At 46.5% G+C, this 23,240-nt stretch overlaps 3 protein-coding genes across 17 annotated transcripts; 2 read left to right on the plus strand and 1 right to left on the minus strand.

Moving 5' to 3' along the window:
• The first annotated feature begins 121 nt into the window (after positions 1–121).
• Positions 122–7,900, plus strand: Ankzf1 (ankyrin repeat and zinc finger peptidyl tRNA hydrolase 1). Of its 9 annotated transcripts, none has more exons than XM_005330498.5 (14): positions 122–260; positions 593–776; positions 3,307–3,419; positions 3,658–3,760; positions 3,870–4,057; positions 4,467–4,579; positions 4,671–4,818; positions 5,065–5,293; positions 5,484–5,639; positions 6,134–6,617; positions 6,779–6,890; positions 7,023–7,190; positions 7,287–7,372; positions 7,573–7,900. In XM_005330498.5, the coding sequence occupies exons 2-14, from the start codon at positions 623–625 to the stop codon at positions 7,694–7,696; spliced, it is 2,178 nt and encodes a 725-aa protein (XP_005330555.1). In that variant the 5' UTR covers positions 122–260; positions 593–622; the 3' UTR covers positions 7,697–7,900. The 9 variants fall into 9 exon arrangements, with proteins under 9 accessions (XP_005330555.1, XP_040123805.1, XP_040123807.1 ...); XM_021729964.3 differs by having other exon boundaries at positions 170–210; XM_040267870.2 differs by lacking the exon at positions 122–260 and adding an exon at positions 1,266–1,321 and having other exon boundaries at positions 591–721.
• Glb1l (galactosidase beta 1 like) lies at positions 7,861–18,412 on the minus strand. 4 transcript variants are annotated; one of them, XM_005330497.5, is made up of 18 exons: positions 18,285–18,412; positions 17,521–17,616; positions 16,833–16,959; positions 16,528–16,694; positions 16,122–16,272; positions 15,885–15,945; positions 11,239–11,333; positions 10,969–11,143; positions 10,822–10,880; positions 10,598–10,719; positions 10,466–10,506; positions 10,148–10,266; positions 9,783–9,857; positions 9,577–9,666; positions 9,329–9,442; positions 8,897–9,028; positions 8,453–8,668; positions 7,861–8,269 (listed from the first exon to the last, which is right to left on the minus strand). In XM_005330497.5, exons 3-18 carry the CDS (start codon positions 16,899–16,901, stop codon positions 8,006–8,008), a joined length of 1,950 nt encoding a protein of 649 aa, XP_005330554.1. In that variant the 5' UTR covers positions 16,902–16,959; positions 17,521–17,616; positions 18,285–18,412; the 3' UTR covers positions 7,861–8,005. The 4 variants fall into 4 exon arrangements, with proteins under 4 accessions (XP_005330554.1, XP_021585643.1, XP_021585642.1 ...); XM_021729968.3 differs by having other exon boundaries at positions 16,833–16,971; XM_021729967.3 differs by having other exon boundaries at positions 18,169–18,324.
• Stk16 (serine/threonine kinase 16) lies at positions 18,329–21,817 on the plus strand. Of its 4 annotated transcripts, none has more exons than XM_005330502.5 (8): positions 18,329–18,462; positions 18,776–19,015; positions 19,566–19,785; positions 20,044–20,177; positions 20,348–20,468; positions 20,592–20,687; positions 21,110–21,231; positions 21,344–21,817. In XM_005330502.5, exons 2-8 carry the CDS (start codon positions 18,930–18,932, stop codon positions 21,480–21,482), a joined length of 918 nt encoding a protein of 305 aa, XP_005330559.1. In that variant the 5' UTR covers positions 18,329–18,462; positions 18,776–18,929; the 3' UTR covers positions 21,483–21,817. The 4 variants fall into 4 exon arrangements, with proteins under 4 accessions (XP_005330559.1, XP_077874177.1, XP_077874176.1 ...); XM_005330503.5 differs by lacking the exon at positions 18,329–18,462 and adding an exon at positions 18,469–18,612; XM_078018051.1 differs by lacking the exon at positions 21,110–21,231.
• The last annotated feature ends 1,423 nt before the right edge of the window (positions 21,818–23,240 follow it).

A 23,240-nucleotide genomic window follows, 5' to 3' on the forward strand; every position in this document is an offset into this window, starting at 1 on the left:
TTGGCCAATGAACATGGGGGGAGGAGACACATCGGCCAATTCTCGAGTCCAGGGGCGGGACGAAGGACACCAGGAGGGTCTTGGAAGTCAGAGGACCAATAGTGCGCTCTACGTAGGGAGGGACTCCGGGGCGGGCGGGGATGTTTGTCCTTTTCGCTGATCCGTAGTGACGGGACTCTTGTGGTGTTGCAGAAATCCGACTTTCAAAAGGTGGCTGTGCTGTTGCGGGGCTCTTGAGACATTTGGTGCAGCTTCTGAAGGTGGGGACAAGATTACGCGACTCAGTCATGGCTGGAACTCGTCGTTTGAGTAACAAAAGAGCGGTCGGTTAGGCAATCTTAGTGATTTTAACTCTTAAATTCGATTTGGAGCTGGACGCTCCCCCATTTCACCCCTGCGGCCCGAGGCTAGGGGTTTGAGGAAACAGACCAGGGCCATGTATTTACTGCCGAGCTGTATCCTCTAGCAGGTTGAGAATCTATGGGCCTTGCGCCATAGAGAAGGCCAATTCAGGCATGAGATATGGCAGTGGTTTCTGGGGAGTTCAGTTTCTTAATACAACCCTCCCCCCATACTCCCTTTTCTGCTCCAGGAGCTGCTTCTAAGTAATTCCTGTTCAGCCATGTCGCCAGCTCCAGCTGCGACTTCGGTTCCAGCTCCGGCGTCGGTCTCCCTCTTTGACCTCAGCGCGGATGCTCCAGTCCTTCGGGGCCTGAGCCTGGTGAGCCACGCTCCCGGGGAAGCTCTGGCCGGGGCTCTGGCTACTTCCTGTCCAGGTATCCCGAAAAGTTTGGGGTAGAAACATGTGGAACGTCACAGGGCTCTTCGGAGTGTTAGGAAGTCTTTCTATCTTTCTTAACAGAGAGAGAGGAGAAAGAGAATTTTTTTAGTACTTTTTTATTTTTTTGTTTTCGGTGGACACATTATCTTTATTTTTTTATGTGGTGCTGCGGATCGAACCCAGCGCCCCGTGCACGCCAGGCGAGTGCATTACCACTTGAGCCATATCCCCAGCCCAGGAACACTTTCTTAATCGTATTTCTCAGTTTAGGAGTACACGGTGACTCTTTTTACTGGATACAGTTTTTCTTAAAACTCTAGTCTCGGGGTAATTTCCATCACAGGCCCCTAAGTTTTCTCCAAACAAGACTTTAACTGTTGCATATGTTTGGTCACATTTAACACCACTGCCTTGAAAACACTTCAAAATACTTAGATGTATTCCAAATTGTACTGAACTCCAAAGTGTTACCGCCCTTTACCAGTGACAAGTCCTTGCTTCCCGGAATGCTGAAGTATAACACCAGAGAAGCACTCGGAGGCAAGTTTATAAAGTAGAAGCTTGATTAAGGACAGCAGAAAAGACTAATACCCGGAGGAAGAAGGGGACCCAAGAGGTGGAATCCATGGGAGGGGGAGGTCTTCTCTCAGCTTTCTCGAATTCCAGGTCCTTAGTTCTGTTATCTTGCAGTGATGGAATGTAGGTGGGGAAGGCCCAAAGGGTGGGGGACAGGTGGGCCTTATTTCTTTTATCTTGCAGTGATGGAATGTAGGTGGGGAAGGCCCAAAGGTTGGGGGACAGGTGGGAGGAAGGAGTAATTTGGGCTGGAAGGACTTTTGGACTAGCATCTCCACATTTTGCTGGGAGCTGCTTCATTATCATTTCCTTGGTATGGGCTCTGGGCCTTGGGGACATTTTCAATTCCCCTTTTCCTGGACTCCATTCTCAATATGGCCTTCATTCTCCATTTTACTCCATATTAGATATTAGATCCGATTTACCTAATTACACTAACTACCTATCTTTAAATCTGGCTTCAAAATCATCCCTTTGTGCTAAATATTAAACAATTTATTGTCGGTTTCATATAATTGTAGTTTGTCTTTGGCTATGTGTTTTATTACACTTCTCTTTAGAATAACTTCCCTTTTAATTGAACTGTAATCTTCAAAAGTGGCACTTAGGGAGTGACTGTTATTATTTTTTTTGCACCAGGGATTGAACTCAGGGTGCTCAACCTGTGAGCCACGTCCCCAGCCCTTTTTAATATTTTGTTTAGAGAAAGGGTCTTGCTAAGTTGCTTACAGTTTCAGTAAATTGCTGAGGCTGGCTTTGAACTTGCAATCCTCCCTCCCCAGTCTCCCAAGCTGCTGAGATTACAGGCATTGATCACAGGACCCAGCAGGGGAGTGGCTTTTGTACACTTAAAAGTAAGTTTAAGTTATTAAGGCCTGGTTGTAGCTCAGTGACAGAGTGCTGGCCTAGCATGAATGCACACCCAGTACTACAAAATAACAACAACAACAGCGATAATAATTCTAGGATTTATGGGGATATGAGCTGAAGCCCAGTCACTTTTAAGGGACCTGGTAATAGTGTTTTGGTTTAGTTAACTTTGTGGAGATGTGGTTTGAGATTCTCCCTGGACTTGTCTTTATGGGTGCATATTTGTTCTTCCGGGGAGTGGCAACTGAGAGTGCATCCACAAGTTCACTAGCAGGAGCAAGAAAAAAAGGGGTTGCCTGTTAATCCATATCAGTGGTGTTTGATGAAAAAAGAGATAGGTGTGAATCCAGAATTATCACTATGTGTCAAAAAGTTTGGAGAATATTAAGGGAACATTTTTCTTAATAATAACTTATGGCCATTTACCCTTTCTAGAACGTTCTGCAGTGTTATGTAACATGCAGTATGTAGCAGTTAATGAAATAAAATGAAAAAAAAATTCAAGGGCTAGGAGTGTAGCTCAGCGATAGAGCATGAATTTAGCATGTACAAGGCCCTGGGTTTAATTCCCAGCACCTAAAACAAAAAGAAAAAAGAGGAAATTTTAACATTACCACAGATTATTTTCTACAGAATTCCTGTAAAATAATCCCTTTGGCTATTTTAAATACAACATTTGACATATTTATTTTAATGAATTTTTTAGAAGACTATTGATTGTATAAACTGATTTCATGATTATTAGATTGTAAATATTTTGAAGGCAAAGTCATACCATCTTTTTTTTTTTGTACTAGGGATTGAAGGGGGGGCGGGGGGTGGTGTTACCACTGAGTCACATCCCTAGCCTTCTTTTACATTTTATTTTGAGACAGGGTCTTGCTGAGTTGCTCAGGGCCTTGTCAAGTTGCTGAGGCTGGCTATGAATCCTCTTGTCTCAGGCTCCCAAGCTGCTGGGATTACAGGCGTGTGCCCATCTCTTTCTTTTGTGTCTTACTGTTGGGATATCAGATATTGACTAAATCCAGGCATTGTGAATTTGAGCCCCTTAGAAGTTCAATTACCCTTCCCTTATTTAGGTTCAGGAGAGAGAACAAGCCCAGAAAGAAAAGGACTCCATGGTCCTCTGGATATTTCAGAGAAATTATTTTGTTCATCCTGTGACCAGACCTTCCAGAACCACCAGGAACAGGTAAAAAGCCAGGATATAGGGCTGGATGTTAGGAACAAAAATAGAGGTGGGGGTGGGGTGGGGGCTGTGGTGGTAGACATTTGATTTGCCTTAAGTTATTAAAGGTCTGTGCTTTACCACTAAAGCAGTTGGTGTTACCTGGTCCCACTTCTGGAGTTCCATGAGCGGTCTTGGCTAGTACATAGGGCCAGGCTGGGCCATGTTCTACCACCTGCCTCCCGTTTTGCCTTTGTACCAGAGAGAACATTATAAGCTTGACTGGCATCGCTTTAACCTAAAGCAACGTCTCAAGAACAAGCCTCTCCTGTCTGCCCTGGACTTTGAAAAGCAGAGCTCCACAGGTGATACCTGGTGGGAGCAGGACATGGGGTGTAAGAAGGCCATAAGGAGTTTGTAGAAAGGTTAGAAATGGGGTACCAAACTTTTATGTCCCATGTTGTCTGTCTTTAGGAGATCTTTCCAGCATCTCAGGATCAGAAGATTCAGATAGCGAAGAGGACTTGCAGACACTGAGCAAGGAGAGGGCTGAATTTGAGAAGCCCAACCAATCCCCAGGCTTCCATGCCCATCGAGTTCTTTTCCAAAATGCCCATGGCCAATTTCTTTATGCCTACCGCTGTGTTCTAGGCCCTCACAAGGCAAGTGTCTGCACAAGTTGTGTGGTCAACCACAACTTTTTATATGCTCAGCTTAGTTTTCTCCTTAGCTGGTTAATGTATCACTTCTTCCCATCCTTCTTTTTGGGCTTGGGTATCACATGGACAGCAGTCTTTAGTTGAAACTGGCCTGAATTGTGCTAGGGTCAAGTATTATAGAATTCAGTTTAGAAACAGATCAGTCTGTTTGAATTGTGGATATACCACTTATCCAAATGGTATATCTACCACTACCTCTCCAAACTTCAGATGTCCTTCTTTATAAAATGGAAACAAGGCTCAGGGTGGTTGTAATAAATGAGGTAATAATTTATTGTGAAGCACTTAGCATTAGCATTTGGTTTCTTGTCCTTGATGAATAAAACTATGTTCTGCTTCATATATCATGCAGGTTCCCCCAGAAGAGGCAGAACTGCTGTTACAGAACCTGCAAAATAGAGGTCCCAGATGCTGCGTGGTGCTCCTGGCTGCAGCTGGGCACTTTGCTGGTGCCATTTTTCAAGGGTGAGGGTGCTGTATGGGGCAAGGCTGGAATGGATCCTGCTAACCTGGGAGCACCAGCTATTCTCCAGTACTGAGTCTGTGCTGTCTACAGAAAAGAAGTAATGATACACAAAACCTTTCACCGCTACACCGTGCGGGCCAAGCGGGGCACAGCCCAAGGTCTTCGAGATGCCCAGGGTGGGCCAACACGCTCTGCTGGAGCCAATCTGAGGCGCTACAATGAAGCCACACTGTATACAGTGAGTTTAGATCTCCCAGATTTGTTGGTCCACTAATCACTCTTTTTGCTTCTCGTTTCAACTTGCTAAATGTTACAGTAGAGAGGTTTGGGATTCTCATATCCTTCCAGTTTTCATTATTTCTGGGTAGACAAAATAGAATAAGGGTCTCTAGGAACCTTAGTTCTTCCTCCTTTTTAAATCTTTGGATGAAGATTTAAAAATAGTAAGTGAATATATGCCAAGTGGAGTTACTCTCTTCTCTAGGATGTTCGGGACCTGCTGGCAGGGCCAGCCTGGGCCAAAGCACTTGAGGAGGCTGAGACAATCCTGCTGCGTGTCCCCCGTTCTGGCCGTTCCTTCTTCTTTGGAGGCCATGGGGCACCTCTGCAGAGGGAGGATCCCCGACTTTGGGTTATCCCCCTCACCACCCGCAGACCCACATTCCATGAGGTCCAGCGTGTGTTTCTTAAGCTGACCACCGTGCATGTCTATGGTAAGCCTCCAGTTCCAATCTTTAGGCTTCTTAGACCTTTCAGTACTCTACAGCTCAAACCTTGATTCTCTTGTGGGCATCCAGAGGATTTTTCTAACCCTGGAACTATAGCCCAGGAATATTTTCACTGAGAAACCTGGGCTGGCTTTTCTTCAACTAAGTTTGAGAAAGATTTTGTGTTTTATGGCAGAAGACAACCCTCAGGAGACAATCAGATTGTACTCACCTCGGATATACTGGAAGACTGTGAAAGAGGAGAGGAAGAAGGCTGCTAAGGAAGAAAGAAGAAAGGTCCCCAGTGATGAAAATGAGGCACTAGGGAAGATGGAGGAATTATCCAACCAGGGTATAGGCACCATCTGGCATTTATCAAGTCTATTTGTGTGTCTGTCTTTGAAATACAGTGGCAAAATCACTTTTAATTGACCCATAGATGGGTTTTTACACCACATATACCTATCCACATACACCCCAGTATCTGTATAAAGTAAGGTGTGTCATAGCAATCACTGTGGCATTTTTACTTGACTTTTCCAGATCTCATGTTATCTCTTTTGTTCATGGATATATATCCCTGGTACTTAGAAAATCTTATCATGGAGTAGATATTTCAGTGTGTTGCACAAGTCTCACATTATTTGTCTGCCTGGCTGGATGCTGCTGGTTTGGGGCAAGGATTGCTGCCATGTTTTCTTCTATGCACAATCCTAGGACTGCTCATAGGAATAGTTCCGGGACAAGATAGAAATTTCATTTTTCTTTATAGACATAAATACATCTGAACCAGCTCACTCTCTGTTTATTCCTTAGATGGATCTAACCTGTCATATTTCTCCCTAGGTTCAGGGTCAGAGGGAGAAGATGGCTCCCGGGTAGAATTGGAGCTAGTGGAATTAACTCGGGAGACACTGGATCTTCGAGAGTTTGAAGTATTGCCTAAGCGGAGAAGAAGAAAACGGAATAAAGAGAGAAGTCGAGACCAGGAAACTGGGGCACATACAACTCTTCTCCAGAAACCTCAAGAAAATGAGCCCTTCTCTCTGTCAGACCAGACAGTTGAAGCCCCCTTGAAGCCTTTGGTGGATAAGGCCAAGACCCCTGATCAGCCAGAGCTATGGAATGTGCTTCTAGCTGCTTGCCGAGCTGGAGACATTGGAATGCTGAAGCTCCAGTTAGCTGCTGAGCCTACAGACCCTAGAGTTAGGTCCTTACTCAATGCCCCCTTGGGCTCTGGTGGCTTCACTCTCCTGCATGCAGCAGCTGCAGCTGGAAGAAGCTCAGTGGTTCATTTGCTGCTGGAGGCAGGTTGCAACCCCACTGTGCAGTAAGTGTCTCCACTCTGAGCCATTTTGGATATAGAGAAGATAATTTGGTGGCTCATGTTGCATTCTTTAGTTGACAATATAACCTTAGAGTCTGGTTGGGTGATATTGAGAAAGACAGAAGGCAAGTTGAACCCATTTTGTGTTTTTTTTTTGTACGCAGGGACTCCCAGGCCCGCCCACCTTATATGGTAGCAGCTGACAGATCAACACGTAATGAGTTCCGAAGATTCATGGAGAAGAATCCGGATGCCTATGATTACAAGAAGGCTCAGGTCAGCTAGAAGAAGGAGATGCAGAGTGGGAAGGTGTCATAGGTCCTAGCCAGGTCCTTTCTACTCCTTTGCACTTTTAACCAAGGATAGCTTTTGTGGGTCTTACTTAATATCTTCTGGAAAATCCCCCAGGTACCAGGGCCACTGACACCAGAAATGGAGGCACGGCAGGCCACACGGAAAAGGGAGCAGAAGGCAGCCCGGCGGCAACGGGAGGAACAGCAGCGGAAGCAGCGAGAGCAGGAAGAGCGAGAGCAAGAAGAGCAATGGAGGTTTGCTGCCCTCAGTGACAGAGAGAAGGTGAGGCCAGGCTCTTCCATAGTGAGACTTCCCTAGAGCTCTCACCCACTCCCCATAGTGCAGCTCTTGTTGGCAATGTGACTTTGTGTTTTTCAGAGAGCTCTGGCTGCAGAGCGCCGATTTGCTGCCCAATTGGGAGCCCCTGCTCCTCCAATCCCTAACTCTGGAGTTATCAATGCTCGGTATGGGGCTAGGGTTTGAGTCAGAGTGGACTCTAATGTTGTGGGGACTATTTGGGGCAAGTGGAATGATGGTCTACATGGTTTTCAGAGGGGTTGCTGAGGGGATTTGAGATACTCTGGGAACCTTTGAGAGTTGCAAAAAGCTTGGAGTGGAAAGTTTCTGGGGAACCTGTCCTGCCATTTTTCTTCCTCTTGTTCAGACGCTGCTGGAGTTGTGGGACTTCCCTCCAAGGCCTCATTCCCTTTCATTACCTTGACTTCAGTTTCTGCTCCACACGTTGCCTCCAGGACCATCGCCGTCGGGCTGGGAAGCCCTCTTCCTGACCTCCTACAGCTTCACCTGGGCCAAATGTAGGCCCTGAGAGGGCATATTGACTCCAGCCCTAGGTTTCTTCTTCCCCATGAAGCCACAGAGTATTTGGAAGAATAGGGTGAGGGATACTCAGGAACCAGGGCAAAGATAGGGTCACAGAAGTGTATGGAGCTGGTACTGTCTCTGGAATTTTAATAAAAAGTTTGGCAAGAAAACTGTACTTGTACTTACATTCAGAGGCCTTCTGGCCTTTGGTTACCATGGCCAGCACCAAAGGATTCTGCCCACTCCATGTCCCAGGTCCAAGGGTTATCTTTCTTTCAGTGCCCACTTAACTCCATTAGTTCAGTGTCATTTTGTACATCAGGTGAGAGGGAAAGTATCCTATGTACAGTGCTGTTAAGGATAGGCCTATCCAAGAACTGGATTTGGGGCTGTAAAGGGACATTTTCTAGCTCCAGCAAGGTGATTGTGTTGACAGCTCCCCTAGGTAACAGCAGGGGTCTTGGCACGTAGAGGGTGTGTTGTGGCCCCAACTTTGTCCAGTACCGGCCCAAATTAAACCCATTGATCCAGACTTGGCCCTGTGGGGCAATAAGAGAGTGAGAAAAGCAAAGATTAGCTCTCCAAGGGATAGAATCATCCTCTTTGGGGTTTCTCATCAAAATAATAATTTCTGCTCCCCCTCTTTTCATAATTTTTCTTTAGGGTCTGGTTCGGTGATATTGGGAAAGACATCCTCCGCCAACAACCACCATTAGCAATACCTTTGTCCATCCAGGTAGATAGAGAAATGTGTCCCCAGCTGAGCCTAAAATTGGAAACATTGTGGAGTAGAAGGTGGGGCCGGAAGGATCTTTAGGCTGTGGTCTTTTTGGCAACTTGAATGTATACCACCACTTTACAAAATGATCTACTTTCAGAGGGAAAATCATCCACTGGGTAAGGATTGTTTGCCCCAGAATTGGTGGCTCTAACAAGCCCTGTGGGAGGCAAAGGAAAAGTCATTATTTACTAAGCCTGTAAATTTATTTACTGTCCCTAATCAAATTCTAGGATGTAATTGGTGGCCATATTCAGGTCCCCACAAGCCACTATTTCTCTGACTCTTAAAGACCTGGCTGTACCTTACCTTCCGTTAGACTCTGGTCATTCCAGAGGAGTTGGTCAATAAGTGTACTGGGATAGACAGGGAAGCAAAACTAACTCACCTTGAAGTCACTGTGGTTAGACCCAAAACTGAGCCTTCCCATGTTCTCTAGCAAGATATCCAGTTTGGTCCCTACTTTCCCCATCAAATATAGTTTGTTATCCGTATTTCTTTCCAGAACACCCTGGATTACCTGTGGATAAGAGACAGGATCTATGAAAGGAAGGGCTCAGCATTTAATTCTTGGCCACTGCATAGAGAACCACATTAGAACACTTATTTGAAGAGTAAGGAAAATGTAGCCAACTGTGAATTACCCACCACCATTCTGGAACTCTATCCTTAATCAAGTTCTTCCTCATCCCATAATTCTGTATCCTCTATAGATGTGAGCAGGCAGTAGGAAAGGGTAAAGATGAAAACTTAAAGCTATAGAGTGCTGGGGAAAGGGGGAAATTGGATCTCACAAGTTAACCTGGAATTAGTTTCTCACCCCATCCATCATCACATAGGCACGGTCATGGACTCCATTATTTGGCACCCATAATGGTGTTGGCTCAAAAATGGAATAAGAAAGATAGGTCCGGTACAGCATATAGCCATGGTCCTGGATATGGAAGAATGAGTTTAAGATAAATTGAGATAAGAAAGGACATTAAAGGGAAATTGTAGCTAGGAGGAACTTTTCACTATAGCTGGTGAGAGTTTGTGGTTCCCACCAGATGTAGATATATGTCTTACCTGCTTCACAGCCTCAAAGGTCAATGGCATGACTGAATGGATAGGCCCCTGGGGGCACAGAAAATCTAGGAAACCCAGCAAATCCCCATCCTGTTAAAATAAGAGGCGAGAATCAGAATAAGAGGGAGGTTTCTGGATCAAGGACAGGATAAGGTAGATATTTAGAAAGTAAAGGTATAGAATCAGAAAAGACGGGAGGAACTTACCAGGTGCATAGTTAAAGGTCCAAGCATCATCTTGTGGCTGGGGGGAGGTAAAGGTCCCAAGGGAACTTCCTGGAACTGAGCCCAAATTCTCTCAGGAGCCATAGGAAAACCACAAAAACAGCCCCTATTCCAAGAACCTAGAGCAAGGTTCCTAACCTGGGACCCAGGGAAGGGCTTTGGTCATAAAGACTCTAATTTAGACACTATAATGTTCACTCATGTGTAACTCAAGTGGTACCATTTGAGTGATTGGGAAATGCTTCCATGGGACACTCAGCTCTGTGGCCCAGAAAACCACCACCAGTTTATAGGAGGATCCCATTATAATTTGGGCACGACCTTCTCCCCGATTAATAAAAGGGCACCTTGCCAATGACATTTCGAAGAGCAAAAAGCTTAGGTGTGGTGTCCCCTGCTTCAGATATGGGTGCATCGTAGTCATAGCTGGTAGTTATTGGAAGGAAGCGTCCCTTCTCATCAGCACCTAGGGTTGAACCAATTTAATTAACATATCTTTCATTCAGAGGATAGGCACTAAGCAAAGAGCTTCAGGCAGAGAATTTTGCCATCAGAGCGGGCAGTGGTGGCATATCCAATTTCTAGGCATCCTAGTCCATCCAGCCCTTAGATTCTAATTCCTTGTTACCTTCCTATTTCTGACCCAGGGGACAATCTGTACTCACCATTCCAGTATCCAAAGTTGGTGCCTCCATGGAACATGTACCTGAATTGGGGGGAGGGGGTAAAAGCTGACCCACTGAATCTTAACTTTCATCCCCATCTCCCAGTAACAGGTTCATATTGTCTTCAGTTACATGTTCACACTGGCTCCCAACTTGAGCATGTTTTCTAGTCCTTTAGCTATAGGTTCAATGGACCGTGTGGAGTGATTCTGACCCCAGTAATCCAGCCAGCCTGTGTAGTATTCAGAGTTCACCTAGAATATGAAGTGAAAAAGCCATGAAAGAGGTGAAAACCAAGCTGGACCTATTCCCATCCATGATTCTTGCTTTGATTCCCCTTCCCTCTGGTCCCTCACCAATGGCCCATGGGGTTCATACTTCTGAAGCAGGGCAAAGATTCTGGTCATGTTGTCAGCTGCAGGAAGGAAGCAAGGGTAAAAGATGAACAGTACAGAAAAGGCACCCCTTCCCTAGACTCCACTGCAAACCCTTGTTCAGGAGACCTGGCCCAAAGTCTATAGTAGCAAACAGTCCCTTGAGGGTGCCACATTTGAGTCCGTCAGGCCCATCTGTGGTGAAGAGCAAGATCTTGTCTCCTAGTAGCGCACGGAAGAGCCCAGCCAAGTGTCTCATGTAGTTGAAGTCGCAGGCCCAGTAGCTACCATATTCATTCTCAACCTGCCAGGGGAAAGGGAAATGGGAACTATGTGGTTGAGAAGGTTAAAAACACCTTACACCTTCTTCCCCTCGCCCAGTCAACTTCCCACTTGTACCTGAATGCTAATGATGTTGCCCCCATTGTGGTAGAGAAATGGATATATCTTGGGCAGCAAGACCTTGAACCAGGAGTCCACTGCAGCAAGGAAGTCTAAAGGAAGGAGAGGCACTCGGCTCATTAGAGGCCACCACCATCTCCATGGCCCCCATCCCCAGCATCCCTGCTAACAACTTCAGTGCTGCCCTTACTCTAGGCTGCAGGTTCCATCCCACTTGCCCCCTGAAAAAAACTCTGGGAAGTAGTGACTCTTAGAACTCTCAACCCTAAGCACGTACATATTTGCATGTCAATGGAAGTAAAACATAAGAAACTTTAAAGTACATGTGTTTGTTTTCATGGTTCTGGGGATTGAACCCAGGACCTTGCACATGATGGGTATAGAGTATTGTTTCTTAAAAATACATGGATGAGGCGCTGGGGTTGTGGCTCAGCAGTAGAGTGCTCACCTAGCACATGTGAGGCACTGAGTTTGATCATCAACACCACATAAAAATAAATAAAATAAAGGTATTGTGTCCAACTACTACTAAAAATATATATATTAAAAAAAATACATGGATGAGCCAGGCGTGGTGGTGCAGGCCTGTAATCCCAGTGGCTCGGGAGGCTGAGACAGGAGGATCCTGAGTTTAAAGCCAGCTTCAGCAACGAAGAGGTGCTAAACAACTCAATGAGACCCTGTCTCTAAATAAAATACAATGGGGCTAGGGATGTGGCTCAGTGGTTGAGTGCCCCTGAGTTCAATCCCCAGTACCCCTAAACCAAAACAAAAAGGAAAAAAAACACATGGATGAAAAAGGCTAAATACACAGTATGGAACTATTATTATTATTATTATTTTAGTTATTGGCGGACACAACATCTTTGTTTGTATGTGGTGCTGAGGCTCAAACCCGGCTGCACACATGCCAGGCAAGCACGCTATTGTTTGAGCCACATCCCCAGCCCCTGGAACTGTTATTATGTAATCCACTTATGCCTGAGATTTCTGTGAAGTAGCATGGGAATTCACAATGTAGAGCATCTGACTTGCACCTTTCAGTCAAATGATTTTTTTAAGTTGGTAATTGGAAGATCATTATACTAGGCATTGTGCCTTAAAATTCTCAACTCCTGCTTGTTATTTTTGTGATTCACCCTGAAGATCTTCATGCATAGTGTTTCCTCTGCCTGACACTTTTTCCTCCACCCTCCTTTACCTAACCAACTCCAACTCATGCTTCAATATTTTTTCTTCTGGTACTGGGGACCGAACTCAGGTTCATTCTACCATGAACTATATTCCCAGCCTTTCTAAGTTTTTGAGACAGGGTTTTCCTAGGTTGCCCAGGCTGGCCTTGAAATTTCTGATGCTCTCACTCCACCCTCAAGTCGCTGGGATTACAGGTGTGTGCAATCAATATCCTCAAGAAAGCCTCTGATATCCCAGATCAGGATAGATCTCTTGTTAAAACACTCTCACATTATCTCATACTTCTAAGTAACTTGACAAATTATGATTGAACATTTATGTCTGTGATTGTTTCTTGCTAATTTCCCAACTAGTGAATAGGAACCTTATTTGGAGGGTTCCTTCAATGTTGCATCCCTATCATTGAGGACAAAGCAAAAGACAGGGACTCTCAAAGGTGGATTCAATGAAAGACCTTTTGGAGGATATTGCTCCATTCTTAAACCATTTAATTACACTTTATGTGTCATATAAAGGAAGCCAAATTTGTACTGCATATTTTAATCCAAGCATATATTAAATCACATTCACATTTTCAACAAGTATTTATGGGTGCTGAGTATGCACAAAGCACTGTTCCAAGGATACATAAAGGAACAAAACAGACAAAACATCTGCCCTTCTGGAATTTTTAGTGATGTAGGCAGACCATAAATTAAGGAAATAAATAAGGGAATATATAGTGCCAAGAACAAGAACTAAAGCAGGAAAGAAGGTCTAAAATAATGGAGTGGGAGAACTTAAAATTTAAAGAGTGGCCAGGAAGCACCGCTGAGGTGATTTCAGCAGGGAGATCAAGGGAAGACCTCAGGCAGAGGCCTCACAACCCAAGGCTGGTGGGTCTGAAGAACAGCAATGAGGATAGGGAGGTTGAGGCAGCATGAACAAGGAGAAGAGGGTCAGATGAAGAACATGACTGGGGCCAATTACATAAGACCTAGTAAATCATTTTAAGAAATACATGATTTATATTCTGAATGAGATGAAATTTTATTGTAGAGGTTAAGCAGAGAAATCTCACGATGTGTATTTAAACATCTATTTTAATAGAATCACACTGGCCACTGGATTGAGAAATGACTATATGGGAGAGAAGGCGAACAAAGGAAGTCACTTGGGAAGCTATAAGATAAGTCAGCTGAGGAGAGATCCTCTGGACCAGGGAATGGCAGAGGTGGTGAGAAAGTAGTTAAATTCAATATTGTTGAGGGTAAAATTGACAGGACTTTCTGATGGATTAAATGTGAGATGTGGAGGAAAGACTAGCATGAAGGATTTAACACAGTGTTTATGCTGCTCAGTTGGAAAGTAGAGTTGCCATTAACTGAAATAAAAAGACTAAGAGAGCTGGTTTGGAAGACAACACCAAGAGATTGTATCATTATGCCTTTTATTTGCCTCAATGGAGACGTCACATAGGCAGTTGAATGTATGTGTCAAAATCATGAGAAAGGTCCTGGCTATGGAGATACATATTTCAGGATCATTAGCTATCAGATGGATTTTAATCCCATCATACAAAAGAATGCAATCACCTAGGGAATGATAATAGAGAAAAGAAAAGCATCCAAGGATAGCTGTGTACACTACAGCATTTGTAGTAAAGGAAAACAGAAAAGGACAAGCAAGAGATTAAGACTAAGTGGTCACTGCTTTGGGAAGCAGGGGCACAGACCAGATAAGTGGGTATCATGGGAGATACAGTAAGAATTCACCTGTAATCCCAGCAAGTTAGGAGGCCAAGGCAGGAGGATCACAAGTTTGAGGCAAGCCTCAGCAACCCTGTTTCAAAATATAAAAAGGACTGGGGATGTAGCTCAGTGGTAAAGTGCCCTGGGTTCAATCCTCAGTACCAAAAATAAGTGTATTTCAAAGGACAGAGCAACCCAGCTGTGCTGAGGGCCACTCATTGGTGAAGGGGATGAGGAAATCATGGATTTCACAATGTAGTGGTCACTGGATTTCTTTTCTTTTTATTTATTGGATAAAAAATGTTTAATTATTTCAATATTTATCTTTTGTTTGAAGTATAATTCAAAACTCTATATAATCAATCCTCTGAAGGTTAAGGCAGGTATGTATTTTAAAATGAAAAGGGAAAACAAATTTCCAGCCAGTTGCTGGTTTTCTTGAGCAAAATGGACTGCATGTTGGTGTTTCATTAATAATTTATCATTTTAAATATATTTATAGACAATTGGGTTTGGCATAAAGCTCTCTGGCATCTTAAGTTGTTCCCCTAGTCTTCTCTACCTTCCCTGTGTCAGGAAATAGCATCACCACTTTAATTGGCCAAATGCTTCATTCCTACTCACACTGCCCCACCCATCCCATTCCAATCAAAATCTGTCAACAAGAGAGTAAGATTGAGTGGTCACTGCCTTGGGAACCAAGGGCAGAGACCAGATAAGTGGATATCATGGGATACAAAAGAAGTGGATTTCAACCAAGCATGGATTTCTATATCCACAGTGTATCTCAATTCTGCTTTCTTTACATTTCCACCACAGTCATCTTAATCCAGGAACTCTCTTCTGTGTTCTAACTACAGTAATATCTCCATTGAGTTCTCCACCCTTGCTCCCCTCAATCCATTCTCCACATCCAGACTAAGTAATGTTAAAACAAATCAGATCTGCTGGGCTTGGTGACACACATTTGTAATCTCAGTAACTCAGGAGGCTGAGGCAGGAGGATAGCAAGTTTGAATTCAGCCCCAGCAACTTAGTGAGGCCCTGTCTCAAAAATAAAAAGGATGTGGCTCAGTGGTAAAGCACCCCTGGGTTCAATCCCAGGTACAACAAACAAGCAAAAAAATCAAGTCATGTCATATCCCTTGCTAATTTTTTTTAACGTGACTATATACTGAGAATAAACTAAGAACCCCACAGAAGTCCTATAAGGACTTATACCAATTATCTGTCTCATCTTCAATATCATGTCTTATATCTCCCTCACCCCACTGTACTCCACCATGCTGATCTACCTTCCTCAGACATGAATATTCTTGCCTCGCTCTTTGTATGACCAATGCTTTCCCTTCCCTACAAGTCAACTAAAATGTCCCCTTCTCAGAAAAACCTTTTCTGACTACCCTGCAAATAAGAAAATCTCTGTTACTCACTGTCTTTAATTCCTTGTTTATAGCTAATAACCTTATCTACAAGTGGTGAATGGTTTTTATGTTTGTTTGTTTTTTGGTCTGTCTGTTCCACTATGTTATAACCTCTATTGCACAGGGACTAGGTCTGTCTGGTGCCAGTTTCCAGTGTCCTGCTGGGCATGAAGGAAACAATATTTGAATGAATAATCTCCAAGTTAAGGATGGTCTCTTCTGTTTGAGGCACACAAATGATCCGCCTTTTTGTTTGATTTTTTTTTTCTGTGTTAAATCTTTTGTCTCAACTCACCTGGATCTGAGGTTCTCAGATTAATTTTAGGATTCCGAAGCAACCAAGATGGGAGACCCCCCTGAGACAAACAAAGACAAAAAAGCATGTAGGTTTTGCTGTCCTGGGGTGTAGTGGGAAGGTAAGAAAGGAGAGAGTTGGATATAATGCTGGGCATGCCCCTACAGTGAGGGCAGAGGGGACTAGCCTAGAAACACATGGAAAGCTTTTGTTCTGTCCCTCCTCCAACTAACTCACCATCTCCCACTCTGCACAGATGTAAGGTCCTGGTCTCAGTATGACCAACAGGTTTGCTATAGCTGCCTCGTTCAGAAAGGTAAAGAGGTCGCGGCTGCCATTAAAGTTATAGACTCCAGGCTCTGGCTCATGAAAGTTCCAGGGCACGTACCTGAGAAAGTAAAGGTTAACAGGGCCCGAGATGGGGAGATGCCAGGGAGGACTAAGGGCTCAGGCGGGCAGGAATCTCCAGCAGCACTAGGAAGCAGGTCCTGGCCCGCCCCTTATCACCCTTAGTTTAGGAGTCTGGGAGTTCTAGCCTCTTTTCAGCCAGAGTCAGTCTTCAGGCCAGCACCCATCCGAAGGAACCGGTAGGAAAAGTAAATCCCGCCTCCTCCCCCAAGTAGCTCTCGCTAGCATTTCTTACAACTGTACGGCGTTGAGGCCGCTCAATCGCATCTTGAAAAGCCGGTCCGCCCACAGTATCCGCGGTACCCGGAAGTAGTGCAAGCTGCCAGACACATATCGGAACGGGGTCCCGTCCAAGAGGAACAGGCCACGTTCCCGATCCACTACGAACGACCGAGGGTCTGCCTGCAAAGGGGAAAAGCCTGTGCTCAGCAGACGTTTGGAGTGAGGGTCAGCGTCAGCCAAAAGCGGAGGAAAATGAAACTAGCCCTGCTGGCCGCTTGGTGGTTGACTTTCATCCGTCAGTCAACCCTCTCATCTTACCTGCTGCAGCAGCAGCGTCAGGAGCGGCAGCATCAGGAAGGGAAGGCAGGGCGGCTTCTCGGGAGCCATGACGCTCTCGGGGCTCCTCTAGTCTGATCCGTAGGTCCGACCGTCACGTGTTGGACTCCTGGGAGGGAACCTCAGCAAGCAAGGGGCGGAGACCACCTCAAGTTTCTAGGAGGTTACCCGGGACTTTGTACCCCGCCTGCAGCCAGCCACCCACTATTCTATTAGTTTGTAAAAATCCTCTACATCTTACTACTCTAAGTGCAGTTCACGAACCAGCTTAATCACCTGAGAGCTTGTTAGAAATGCAGAATCTCAGGTCCTACCTTAGACCTATAGAATCAGAATTTGTATTTTAACAAGATTCCCAGACTATCCTAAACATATTCAAGATTGAGAAGCACTGCTTTATTGGACCGAGTTCCCTGAGAGCGGGAGTGTCTTGCCGTTGGATCCTCGGTGTCTGGCTCAGGGCTTGACATATAACAAATTAAATCTAGATTAATGGATGTCAGAATCAAGGAACCCATTAGGAAAATCTCCGTGGTGACCAGGGATATGGAAGCAGGGAACCAAAAGTTACAAGACAGACCTTTCCCGTAGAGAGCCCCGTTTCATCAAAAGACCACATTGAGCAAATAGAGCCATTATAATTTCTTCGGAAGGGCACTCTCCAACTTACCCCTGCTTGTCTAGACAAGAGATGTCACAAACAACTGCTTGGTGCCAAGGCTTGTACTTTGTGAATTTCTATTCCTTCTGCCTCACAGTTCCAAACCTGAGGTGTGAGAACCAGGGTAATAAGCAATGATTATTATTGCTCTTTATTGATACTTAAGGACTATGTGTCAGATATTGGGCTAAGCACTTTATATCTCAAACAACTCCGTGAAATAATTATTTTCATTTTACAGATGAAGAAACTGGAGGATGGAAATAAGTAGCCCATCCAAGGTCATACAACTAGTTTAGTAGAACTGGGATTGGATTATGCAGTTTGACCTCATAGTTCATACACTTAACCTTAGGTATCATTACATCTGTTCTACAGCTAGGGAAAAGTGAAGATCTGAGAGGTTGTCATTTGCCAGAGGTCATGCAGATAGGAGGCTATTAGGACTGGATTTAGAAACTGACTGTCTGCTTCCAGTCTGAGCTCTTAATCACTGACTCTAGGGTAGTAGGACACATGCCACAGTCCTTAAGGTTGGACAGGACAAGAACTCCAGGGTCCGGGCCACCAGCACCCGCCCCTCCCTGGATCCCTCTCTGGGCTGAACCATAGTAGGCCACATTCTCCCCCAGCGCGCGGAGGTGTGAGGCCCCCTACCTCCGACATTGGGAGATGGAGGTCCTGGGGGCCTCGGGCAGAGCCCAGCTTTGCCCCCCTTTGGCGCAAGTGCCTGTGTCTTGACCCCTACTGAAGGCCAAGTGGAGAACCCTCACCCGGGTCCTGGGACCCGTCGGCCCGTAGGTCTGTGCGGCCCGGGGCCTTTCAGCTCCGCGCCCTCACATCCTCCGGATGCTCAGCAGTTGCTAAGAGACGGTGGACCGTTACTCCGGCGCGGACTGATGATGTAATCGTTACTTCCGGTCCCTGGTGCTTCTCTCCGGCCCGAGCCAGGTCAGTGGGAAGTCGCGGCTGGCAGACCCTGGGCTCCGCAGCCCGGGGTGGGCTCTGCCGGAGGTGGGCCCGAGCCTCGCACTTCCTCGGGAGCTACCCTGTGCCTTGCCTTTGCGGCCCCAAGAGCTTGGGAGCGGGATCCGTCCAAAGGTGGGCCGGGGTTGGAGGAAGCGACCTGGTAGTCGCTGCGTGGCCAGAGGCTTTAGGGCACTCGACTCAGCCTTCTGGAGCTGCGGTCGCCAGGGTCTGTTTTCTTTAGACGGGAATCTAAGTTCTGAGACCTGGGCCTGAGCTGTCCGCAATTGTACTTCAGGGCCATCTGGATTATGCCGGACCCGCGACCTGCGGTGGATTTCTTTCCAGCATGATCTGCTGGGCCCCCAGGCCATCACCTAGAAGAGTCCATTCACTCTGGACGAACCTTTTGGCAGCCAAAGTCTGTCCTTGAGAAGGATGACTGAGACATTATGGGACACGCCCTGTGTGTCTGTTCTCGTGGAACTGTCATCATTGACAATAAGCGTTACCTCTTCATCCAGAAACTGGGGGAGGGGTGAGTGTTTGAAAATCACTTAGCTTGCCCCCAGGGTTATGGTCACTGAGGGACTACATAGGGTCTGCACATGATAGGGGCACAAGGATTTTATCCCTATCTACCTCATCTGACCGAGCCTTAGCTGAATGGGTCAAGAAAGTGGATTCTGGACCCAGGCCTTCTAGATCCACCTTGTGTGACCCTGGTGAGCCATGGTTCCTTCATCTACCTAAAGGAGATGATTATCATACCTCACTGAGGTAATTGTGAGGATTAAATTAGATAATGTATATAGGTGTCCCACCCAGTTCATAAGAACTTGATATACATGTTGGCTATTATTTTATATTTGTTGAGCTTCTATCATGTGCAGAACATTGTTAGGACCACAGGACCTTAACAATTTTTGTGTTCCTGCTCCTGAGGAACTCATTCACACTTCTCTTAGAGCCACATCTTGGGAGGGTTTCTATGCAATGAGAGAGGCACCCCTCCCCAAGGGAATTCCTCTGGGTCCAAGCTGTGTGGGAGATGATCATGGTCCTTCACTGACCCCTTTGGCCCACAGTGGGTTCAGCTATGTGGACCTAGTGGAGGGGTTACATGACGGACACTTCTACGCCCTGAAGCGAATCCTGTGTCACGAGCAGCAGGACCGGGAGGAGGCTCAGCGGGAAGCAGACATGCATCGCCTCTTCCACCACCCCAACATTCTTCGCCTCGTGGCTTACTGTCTGAAAGAGCGGGGTGCTAAGCATGAGGCCTGGCTGCTGCTACCTTTCTTCAAGGTCAGAAAGTCTCTTGGTTATGGAGGGGGTTGCAGCAGATACCTGCTGAAGATTGTGAGCAGTCAAGCATGTTGGGAAACAGGAGCCATGTCCAGGGTTTGACCACTTTGGATTTGGAGTTTAGAGGAGTCTAAGTGGGACTGTGGGTTTCAGGGTATGTGTGATGAAAGGATTGGTGGGCTTTGACACACAGGACAGGGATTAGGCCCAGGGAACAGAGACTTCAGAAAATCTCAACTGAGGAAACTTTTGTTGCAGAGAGGTACGCTGTGGAATGAGATAGAAAGGCTGAAAGACAAAGGCAACTTCCTGACTGAGGATCAAATCCTTCGGCTGCTGTTGGGTATCTGCAGAGGCCTTGAGGCCATTCATACCAAAGGTTATGCCCACAGGTCAGTGGGAGGGTCCCAGGTACATGCTGAGCTAAGAGGAAGAACCTCACTAAGACAACCAGGAGGTCTCCACTCTCCTCCCAAGGAAAGCCCCCTTGATATTTTTGCTCCCTGGGATTCCAAGTCTTCCTGTCCAGGAATGCTTATTGGTCATTTTCACTTCACTCCAGGGACCTGAAGCCCACCAATATCTTGCTTGGAGATGAGGGACAGCCAGTTTTAATGGACTTGGGTTCCATGAATCAAGCATGTATCCAAGTGGAGGGTTCCCGCCAGGCTCTGACCCTACAGGTAAATCTCCAGGTTCCTTTGCCCACCTGTTTCCCATTCCCAATTCCTTGTGGTGCATGCCCAAATTCAGTCACATTACTGTGGCCTGCGCCCCACTTTTGAGCTCTGGGACCACTGTTCCAGGACTGGGCAGCCCAGCGGTGCACCATCTCCTACCGGGCCCCGGAGCTCTTCTCTGTGCAGAGCCACTGTGTCATCGATGAACGGACTGATGTCTGGGTGAGAAGCAACTGGGTGGGACTCTGGGTGGGAGGGGTGCAACTCTGTACCTGCTGTGGAGTGGGGAGAGGCAGTAGAAAGTGTTTGGTTTCTGTTGCATGAAGCCCCAGGAACCACAGTATGTCTCCATACCCCTCAACTTCCTTCCTGGTAACTGTCACTGATACTATACTCAGTTGCTCAGGAAGTGATATAATCCCTCACATTGAGCTGGGTAGTTACTGCTCGTTATCGGTGCTGAAGGCAGTATCTGAGCAAGGACTGCAGAGGCCTCTGGCTAACTGGCAGTTTCTCTGGGCCCTGGGAGTGCCATTGGCTCAGGTTGGAATATTCTTTTTAGCTTTTGTAGTCTTTTTTCACCACAGAAGGGGAGATGTCACTTCCATCAGTTCCCTTCCAGGGACTAACCACATTGTGCTCAGTCCCTAGGTTGTGTGCTTTATGCCATGATGTTTGGGGAAGGCCCTTATGACATGGTGTTTCAGAAAGGTGACAGTGTGGCCCTTGCTGTGCAGAACCAACTCAGCATCCCACAAAGCCCCAGGTGAGCACTTAGAGGAACACCAAGCATTTCAGACTTCCCCAGGGTAAGCTGAGTTGGACCTTAGCAAGGGCGCTAGATGCCCTCCCTTCACCTTGCCCTCCTCCCTCCACAGGCATTCTTCAGCACTTCGACAGCTGCTGGCCTCCATGATGACTGTGGACCTGCAGCAACGCCCTCACATTCCTCTTCTCCTCAGTCAATTGGAGGCAATGCAACCCCCAGCTCCAGGCCAGCACACCACTCAAATCTGAACTAACCAGTGGCCACATTGAGATGGCTCCATGTGCCTTGGAAAGAGGCTCTTATCCCTCATTGGAAGTTCATCCTTTCTATCCAGGGCTGCCCTTGACAGTTGGGTACCAGGAATGAGGATCATTATCTCAGTCCTCTCTCTGCTCTTTTACCCCAGTACATAGGCAAGGGGCCCCACCGGTGATGAGGCTGGGGGAGAAAGTGAAACAGAGAAAATATGGTGCACAACTCTGAGCTGGACTGCTGCGCTCACATCATGTTCTGCTTTCAAATCTGGAAGCAGGAGAATGTATAAACAGGAGAATAAAGTGAAAGCAGGTTGGTGTGGATCTTATTCCCAGTGTGTCTAGAGGCAGAGAAGAGATGCAAGGGGCCCAGAGTCTGGTTGCCAGTTCCAAGGGAACAGCCTGGAAAGAGGTATTGGTGTAGTCAGCAAAGGTGTTTCTGTATTATTTAACAGGAGGCAAGTGTCCTTTTCTGATATGTGGGTAGTTTTTTCCCTAGCTTGTTTTAGTCGTAAAATTAAAGCTGTGACTTGAGCTAGTTTCTGCCTTTGCTAAGAACTGGGATCAGCACCCCTAAAAGCACACTCAACTATTTCTTTTCTTCTTTCACTCCCAGGGGTGGGTTACTTAGTTAAAGTAGCCCAGCCGGTTTGCCAGGCCAAGAGCCTCCGGGTGGAGACACCTGGGGAAGCTTTCAGACAGCTACCTAACTGGTCTCCCATCCTCAGCCTGGGGCAAGGGGAGTGGAGCTGGCAACCATTTTGGCCACATCTCCCTGATTTCCCTAGCTCACACATAGTTAATAATTAATGAGACTAGTGTGGTGTGGCAGTATTCAGCAGCCACTTCCTGTCTGCTCTGCTGAGTAAACAGGGGCCCTGCCCTTAGCTGGGCTTAAAACCTGTTCCCCAGGGAAGGGCACAGTGTCCCTGAATCACCAGGGAGAGGCGGCAAGGGCAGGTTGGCATCTCCTGCTCCCAAGATTGAAGCTTCCTCCCCCACCATGCCCACCGTCGCCAGTGTCGCCACATACTGACGTCAGTGTGGGTCCTGGGGTGCCTATTAGCAAAGTTTGAATTTTCCCCCAGGGCCCTGGCAGGAGGCTCCCACCAGCTAGTGTTAGGCTGAGGCTGAAAGAAAGCACAAACAGGGAGACTACCTGACTTTTAATGGCACAGCCCTAGCTCCAGCAAAGCAAGACAGACAGTAAGCTATGCAAAGCTGCTGAGAAGTGCAATGGCAAAAACAACTCCAGATCGCCCTTGTTCCCTCCCACCCCCCAAGCTTATGATGTGACTCCATGCCTGGGAACTTTGGGCCAGCTCAGCCCCATTCCCAGACTCTAATAATGCACAGCAAAGCCTTGCCCAAGTCTTGCTTCCAGAGTTGGTGGATGCAGAAGCAGCAGGAATAATAGGGTGGCAGTCCATTCTCCAACACAGAAACTACTGGATTTAAATTCCTACTTGTAAGGAAGTGAAGACTCATATCCTTCAATAGTTTGTGACAGGATAGAAAGGTCCAGGGGGATTTGGTCCTCATTTCCTCCCTATTTTTGGATCCTCCTAGGACCTAATATCAAGGTCCCTGGGGTCATGATTCCTGGGCCTGGAAAGAGCCCCTTGGCAAGTCTCACCTTCAGCCATGGAAGGGAAAAGTGTCATGAGCAGCAAATAGTGAGGGCAGCAGTGGTAGCAGTAGCAGTAGCAGCAGCAGCACAAAGGGGAAGGCAGCAGAAGCTCAAGTATTCAG

This window comes from Ictidomys tridecemlineatus, chromosome 7 (genome assembly GCF_052094955.1).
Source record: "Ictidomys tridecemlineatus isolate mIctTri1 chromosome 7, mIctTri1.hap1, whole genome shotgun sequence".
Lineage (NCBI taxonomy): Eukaryota > Metazoa > Chordata > Mammalia > Rodentia > Sciuridae > Ictidomys > Ictidomys tridecemlineatus.